The sequence below is a fragment of the Ascidiella aspersa genome, chromosome 4 (genome assembly GCF_963924565.1).
Source record: "Ascidiella aspersa chromosome 4, kaAscAspe10.2, whole genome shotgun sequence".
NCBI lineage: Eukaryota > Metazoa > Chordata > Ascidiacea > Phlebobranchia > Ascidiidae > Ascidiella > Ascidiella aspersa.
In genome coordinates, this window is record NC_139450.1 from 13,014,457 (window position 1) to 13,022,591 (window position 8,135).

Below are 8,135 nucleotides of genomic sequence, written 5' to 3' on the forward strand. Positions count from 1 at the left end.
TCATTGTGCCCAAAAAACCTAAATCAAGTCATGTAATTTATAAATGGTTACTTAAGTCAAGTCATTGTCAATCAAGATACTGACTTAAGTCATTAAAACACTGGAAACAACTTTATTCGACCGATGTTTCACTTTAGACACGGCGTTCTGATAACAGAAAAGGAAAACTAACTGTAAACCGAGAATGGCACAATATGCTATTCAACCAGTTGAAATAATTTTAACATTTTAACATTTGCTAGTGGAAAGAAGGGTGCAGCCTTACATGTCACACAACCTATTTAAGACATTTGGTGTTTACACCAGTTACAGCGAGAAATGTGATTTAATTTCTATGTTGATGACGTACGAATGCAATGATTAGGTTTAGAACAGTGGTTCTCAACCTTTTTTCTTTCGTGGCCCACTTACGTTGCAAAAAAATGCTGAACTGTAAAATAGGTTTAGAACAAAACACAGCAGAAAATATTTCACAACAGATTATTTATTCAACCGTGCATTAATGAGATACTTGCGGCTGAACAATAAATTTACATTCGGTTTTATTTTCTCCCCAAGCCATTATCCCTATAAAATTAAATAAAGTGACACATATGAAACTAAATCTAGCTTTTTTTAAATTGGTCTGTTGCCCACCTCAAATGTTCTTATGGCCCACCAGTGAGCCATGGCCCACTGGTTGAGAACCGCTGGCTCAGAATTTAGAAAGACCGCCAAAGTGTCCTAAGCAGGTTGCCTGGCCTGTAAGCCTGCATCGAATTAGGTTAAGAATTTTGAAAGATATTTTTATTATTAGGCTACGGTTTGTTTGTTTAGTCATTAGGTGAAACTGAAAATTTCCGATGTATGATTATATCCAAGCTAATCCTGAATCCCTAATAAATTTGTAGTGTGGGTGCGAACCACACTTGGAAGAATATAGGCTATATTACGACAACGGTAAAACAGTACTTTCATTTCAAATTTCATTCAATAATAATTTACCTCCGTAACGTAAGCGATCAGAACTCCACGATGGAACAGTACTATGAGAGACTTAAAGCAGACTGTTTCAACCAAATGACGGGGATTAAACCCGGTCATATGGCGCAGGCCGCTTTGAGAGCGCTATACTAGATACATTTCTGGTGGCTATATTTCCTTGTCGCTGCTGTAAAGCAAATTTCCATTTGATTTTGTTGATTTTCGTAGTGTTTAACAGAACCGTGATCGTTTAAAGCAGGGGTTTCCAACCTGGGTGCCATGGTCCCCTAGTGGGCCATGAGTCTTTTTTTTAAATGCCATGGAAAAATTTAAAATATAATATTTTTTTTAATTTATTACTTCTAAGTCTACTCCAGTATAACAAAAGAAATTAGTTAAAATTTAATAGAAATATCGGTACAGCAAAGCTACCCTCTTGATCATGACTTTCCTGCTTTTTTTTACTTTTAGATCTATTAATATTTTATAATTTGCGCAATGGCTACCACCGCTAAAAAAGTAAGTAAGTTGAAAGTTATTTCAAGTTCGGTCGATCTACATGACAAAGAAGTGTACAACAACAATGTAAAAGTAAAAAAAATATATATGACCTTTAATAACTTAAATAAAGCTTATAACGACGTAGATCTTTCAGTACTGTCAGTTTCACAATTAAAATATTTAAGTATTAGGGCCCTAATACTTTAATTTTTTACATTGCCAAACTAATGTTTAGCTAAAGAAAACATACTTTGCGAGTTTTACGTTTAAAGCAACCCTTGCGATGTATGTTCGACGTTCCTTATATTAAAAAAACATTACCTAATAAAGCTGACTTTACCCTGTTTACATTAAAAGTAACAGTAAAAGTACATTGGCTTTGTGGCTATGAAAAATATTCTTTTAAGAGGGGCAATCTTCGGTAAATTGTGCTCAAGGTTTTCGGACGCGGCCTAAAAGCTATACCGTATAGCCAACACCAAGCGCCCAATACGCCAAAGACGAGATCTTGGCAACGGCAAGGGATGTAGCGATAATTGATCGACGTTGTCCTCTTGATTACAGACGGACGCTCACAGGATGAAGTCAAACAATTATCCAAAGAAATGATTGATGTCAACATATCGCCTATCATACGGCTAAAGTTTTGCGTTTTTGTTATATTTTATGGTTTGGTAGTTCTCTTGAGCGAATAATAACGCATTCATCCAATGACTTTGGTTGGACAATAGTTTAAAAAGTATAGTGTAAATAATTTATTTGTCCTGTAAAAACAAAATGTCATTAAAAAGCAGTTACGTTTGAAACTCCATACCCTCTTGTGGTGTAATTCTCAAGGTATGTTAATTTGTACACCTGTCGACGTTTGCTAAACTTTAAATACTGCATTTTGTAAACTACCATCTACCGTTCATGCAGGTTTATTAAAAGTTAAACATTTATTTTCCTCCACCAAAATATACCAAAGGGAAGTTGGCAGCTCGAAATTCTTTGCGTAATATCTCCGGAAGTAAACAAGATATCGTTAGAAATTTTTACACATTACTTAAGGCAACCTAAGCTAGCCAGCAATTAGACTTTTTTTCAAAAAAACATAAAAATATTAATATTTATATGTATGAATATTAATATTCAGTAATATTCGGCTTTAAATTTAATTTTGTCAAAAACTTTATAGGCTGCATCACTTAAGCAACCTGGCCGATCCTTCAATCAGGCTTTATCAAAACCTTGACAAGTTGTTATCAGGTTTAAGTTGGTTTTGCGCGGTCCGCCTTATAGCTGACATCACCGCGAATATAGCGATGACAAAAAAAATGTCTTTGATTCTTATCGATGGTCATAAGACAACCGGTCACTCGTTACGGTCACAATTTAATGCCACTTCTCTTAACTGTTTTCTTTTTACTTAAACCCTTTCGTGGAAGACGCCGACCACCGGTTACTCGTTACGTGCTGGTAACATGCGTAAAACAAGCTTGTTGGCTACTTCCGGCACTTGAGACAGGGATGCGATCATTTTATACACAATGTGTGAGGTAGAGTTTAGCAAAAGAGTCGGAATTAGTTGAAGAGCTGATGGAATTAGAGTTAGAGTTAAAATGATTCTTCTTTCTTTTGGACGTTTTTTACTCTCCAGTTTTTATGGTCGTGGAAACTTTTTAAGCACGCGTCGTTCCGGCAGTGGAAAGTTACCGGCGGTCGCTGCAAATGCCAAGTCTGGATTTGTGCCAGTGTTCCAGCGAGCAGAGTGGAAGCTGCAGTTATCTTTAGGGTTATGCAGCAGACAGGCCACTGTGAGAGGCCCAGTTGACTAAGCATTCCCCTAGGGATGTTCAGATATAACTTTTTTTTTTGAATTTATGCTTCCTGCTTGATTTCCCATTATGTGTCACATAAAAATCAGTTTCACAACTTTTCAAAACAATTGGACAACATTTAGGGGCTCCGCAGACACCCCAAATTTATCACACTAAAATTGCTAAGATCTGGGACTTCCCCTAACACGATACTGTACGTTTTTCTTTAAAAACAAAGAAACCTTGTAATTTTTATATTAAACAATGGCAAGAAAGCATCACTAATCTATTTTCCAGTTTTATGCAACTTAAAATGTATTCTTAAAGCCCCCAAAGCCCTACTTTACCCCATTTATAGAGTTGTCATTTGGTTTATCACATATATTCAATAAAATACATTTTATCGAATTATTTAAAACCTGTTTATGATCGCCTGTGATCTTCAACAGCCTGTAGCAAGCTTGCACGTTGCTGAGGATTGTCATTTAACATATCAGCATAATCAGCGATAAATATTTTTAATAACACATGGTCAGCATGATCATGGAACTTGTCCATAATCGCAGCTTTGTTTTAAGACAAACAACGGCTCCATCAAAGCAGGTTATGACGCCTTAGAAACGGCTTGCCTCAGGGATCAGTTCTGGCTCCTTTGCTGTTTAGTGTTTATTACAGTGATCTGCCCGCCACAGTCTCCAAGCATACCCTGATGACTGGGCGATCTTGCATGCTGAAGGGAATTGGCGCAGTGTTGAGAGGACTCTTAGTCCACCTCAATAACAAGGAATCTACACCTCGCATTGCATCTGGACAGGAAACTCACATTCCGACCCTGGCAGGCATCTAGCCCGCTGAGCTTCGCCCCCAGAGGAACCACAATTCCAAAGGCTACTACCCTCGAGATGTACCAGCTGCACTCAAATCACTGCAGAAATGTAAAAGCTCTGGTGTAGGTGAATGGATGGCCACCAAATGGAATGAGGAGCAAGAATACCCCTCTCCACCACTATTGCCCCACCACCTCCAATATGCCTTAGGGTTTTAGCCTGTTTATTCGAGCCTAGACTCGTCCTAACAGGCCGAGAACAGGGGTCGGGTGTGCCAGGTCTTCCATGAATAAATGGGGCTTCTGTGACTGTGGTTTGGAGGAACAGACTGCAGATCACATAGTCTCACGGTGCCGATATATCGCCAACCAAGTGGGACAAATTGTCTGACACTCATGGACGATGAGACTATCCGCTGGCATCTCGACTTCTGCCCGGACATTTGAACTGGAATAATAAGATCGTCCATAAGAAAGAAGAAGACGATCAAGCACAGTACAAGGTGGATGGGACAAGTTTTCTATGGCCAAAAATGTTTATGTGGTCAGAACAGATGGGCAATGATGCTATTTTTCTAGACAAACTTGTCACATTTTTCTTGTTTAGTAATCCCCCATAAAATGACCAAGGACACAAAGGCAGCAATTGCCCGAAAACTTCTTGCAACTGCAAAACCTGAAGATTTTCACCAAGGTATTCAAGTTTTGCATCATAAAATCAAAATCTATACCACTTTAGAGTATTTGATTGGCACAGATTCCTGGTTTATTTTACGCTACTCAATCAGATATGTGATTGGCCGACGCATTCTCCCGATTCATGGTGCTCATAATGGGTACAACGAGTTAAAGTCTTCATGTACTGTTAAAGTTGTGAATGATGCCGCAGAAAGAGGGTTAAAAGTAAACACTGATTGTGTTGCTATATTAACCAACAATCCACAGCAACAAACAACTTGCTACAAGCTGTTGAAGATCACAGGCGATCATACCCAGATTTTCTAAAAAAAAACTTGGCTAAAAAATAAAAAAAGCTATTCATTGATGTTCCTTTTTACATTTTTTAACTATGACATTGGTATACTTTTGCTATATTTCTTCTTTATTCACTGTTGATTAAAATACTTTGCTTTTCATAATATACAATTTGAATATATTTTATTGTTCCGTATGTCATAAATTAAATGACAGCTCGAAAAATGTGGTAAAGTGGGGATTTGGGGGATTTAAGAATACATTTTAAGTTACATAAAACTGGAAAATAGATTAGTAATGCTTTCTTGCCATTGTTTAATATAAAAATTACAAGGTTTCTGTGTTTTTTAAGAAAAATGTACAGTATCGTGTTAGGGGAAGTCCCAGATTTTAGCAATTTCAGTGTGATAACTTTGGGGTGTTTGCGGAGCCCCTAAATGTTGTCCAATTGTTTTAAACACTTACGAAACTCATTTTTATGTGACACATAATGGGAAATCAAGCAGGAAGCATAAATTTTCAAAAAAAAGTTAAATCTGAACAACCCTAGCATTCCCCATCTCAGTCACTTAGGGAACATTTTATTTTTGGGGCCGAATATTACTGTATATTAATATTCGTAAATATGCAAATTAATATCTTTTTTTTAAAAGTCTGATTGCTGGCTAAGTTAGTTTGCTTTGAGAGATATGTAAAATTTTGACTGAAAATCTTCTTTATTTCTCGAGTTATGGGACTTTTGCTTTTTGTCCGATTTGAAATTATCGACGTTTATGAATGTTTGAAGAAATATTAATAACTTATCCCCGAATAATTGGAGTTCGAGTCATATCTCATTTTAAAGAGTAGACTCGTAGTATGCATGGGGTGCACCAGTACGAAAAGGTATACAAGTCAAGGGTGTATCACAAACTTTTAATGAACCATTAACTTTGACGTTCAGTATATGAGAAAAAGTGTAGGTTCTAACTGATGTATAAATGAACCTCTGTGTTTTCCCAAATTGTTGATGCGACAGCTCCGCTCGGTTTAATTAACACAGTGATATTGATATACATAACGATTTTTCATATCGCTTTTTACCTCAGTTTATCTTTTAAGTAAATAGGGTGCATGAGTTCGTCACAACAACTTTAACGGTTCACCAAACCTAAAAAGGTTGAAGAGCACTGATAAAAGGTGTAACTAGAAAAAAAAAATTGCTGAAAACCCTGGATATCCTCACTCTATAAGCATTCCGCAATGATTCGTTTAGTCGAGGCCCATAGGGAGAGTGTTCTGGGACTATAAAACATAGATATGGGGACTGACGGGTTGATTTAAAATATTGACATTGTCTCATATGTTATGTCAAACTATTGCTAAATGCGTTCAGAAAAACTTGTCGATACATTTTAAACGATATTTGTATAACAACTAAAACGGTATATTTAGAGGACACGCAGTCATAACCTGCGTTATAAAGTAGGTCACAATCGCTAGTTTAGCCGTTGTGTAAAGGTTAAAGTTTGAGCAGTGCCAATGTGTAATGGAGATAGACGTAAGCACAGGCCTGGCCCTAGGTCCATCTTTTTCTCACCGATATATTTGACCAAGATACAAAGCAAACAAACCACTAAGGGTGTACTCAGTAATTCACCATTTTTTTATTCTATATATACTCAAAGCAAGAATTTGATTTCGTTATACTTAAACAAGAATTTTCTATTCGTCACAATCAGGCATGTAGGTAGCACTAACAATCAAAACCAGTTCCCATGACCAAAAACAAAGGAAAATCACATATCATCTTAACGCTCTCATCGTCCGCAGCCGGGTCGATGCCCCACTCCTTACGAATGTAGTCTCGAAGCAGCAGGGCTCGGTCGTGCTTCTCGAACTCTTGGTCGCTGAGGTGCTTGAGTTCCTCGCGCTTCATCTTATTGTACTCGTTGTAGGCGGCCAGCGAGCGGTAGTAGCCTATCAGCTCCGTCAGGTTCCACTTCTGACTTACCACGAGGCCCTCCGTCACGTGTTCCTTGTCGCGACTGGGCATCTGGGCATAGATGTCAGCGTACTTGGAATTAAAGTGATGGTTTGTGGTGCTATCGTTCGGTATATGTTCGAACTGATACATTATCTCATTCGCCTTGGCGCCCATTGCTACACGAGCGGTCTCGTCTTCGACATGAAGAGGTGTAATAAGAGGATTGAAATAGGAAAACAGAGCCACACAACCGGTCGGCTTTAGGATCCTGGAAACTTCCTTGAAAAACTTGGGTAGGTCGAATCGGTGACAAGCAGTGGCACTTATGACCAAGTCGACAGACTTGTCGGCAACCGGAATGGACTCGGCAGAGCCTAGCTCGTATGTAATGTTGTCAAAGGCGTTTTTCTGCTTCGCTTCCTTTAGCTGGTTAGCGCTGATGTCAACTCCCATGATTTTTTTAAAGTAGGGCTCAAACATGTCAGTGGCCTGGCCGCTTCCACAAGCAACGTCCACCATAAAGTCAAACTTTACATCGCTGGAGGTATTTTTTGCGGCTTTTTTGCAGTACTGCAATACCGTATCCTTAAACTTCACTGATCCAGTGTAGACGGGCCTATACTGAACGTAGTACTTGGTGATAGTCGAACTTTCGTACACCCTAATCATGTTGAATATCCTGAAGCTTAAAAAAATATTAATGTTAACTTTATAATCGAGTGTTTAGAAAGTTTATGTCGTCTAAATTTAGGATTTGCGAAGTAAATCGTACATTTAATTGGAGAAAATACATACATTGGGCCAAATGATACAAGTATTTGGAGATAATAAGAATTATAACGTTAAAAGTAATATGTGCGAACACAATGTTGATCAAAACTTCCTAAACTGGTTGTAGTGCAACAAGTTTCGGCGGGTGATAGTTGGACGTCAAAACTTATGCGAAACAAAAGTACTCCAACCTGTTAAACACGAAGAATTACGAAAAGTTAAGAGATTTCTCGCATAACTTAAATGCGCGCGAGTAATGACACGTACATCGAAAATTTAACTACTTCGCCTGATAACCTCTTTCTTCACAACATCTAAAATTAAGCCTTTTTTA

The 8,135-nt window shown here is 38.0% G+C and overlaps 1 protein-coding gene across 1 annotated transcript; it reads right to left on the bottom strand.

The window, feature by feature from the left end:
* Nucleotides 1–6,799: 6,799 nt before the first annotated feature.
* LOC146147977 (putative methyltransferase DDB_G0268948) lies at nucleotides 6,800–7,699 on the bottom strand. The gene has a single exon (XM_083387978.1). The coding sequence runs from the start codon at nucleotides 7,697–7,699 to the stop codon at nucleotides 6,800–6,802; it is 900 nt and encodes a 299-aa protein (XP_083244104.1).
* Nucleotides 7,700–8,135: the final 436 nt, after the last annotated feature.

Bases quoted from the DNA above. Each gene is read 5' to 3' on its own strand.
- LOC146147977 (XM_083387978.1), bottom strand. From the start codon at position 7,699: ATGATTAGGGTGTACGAAAGTTCGACTATCACCAAGTACTACGTTCAG.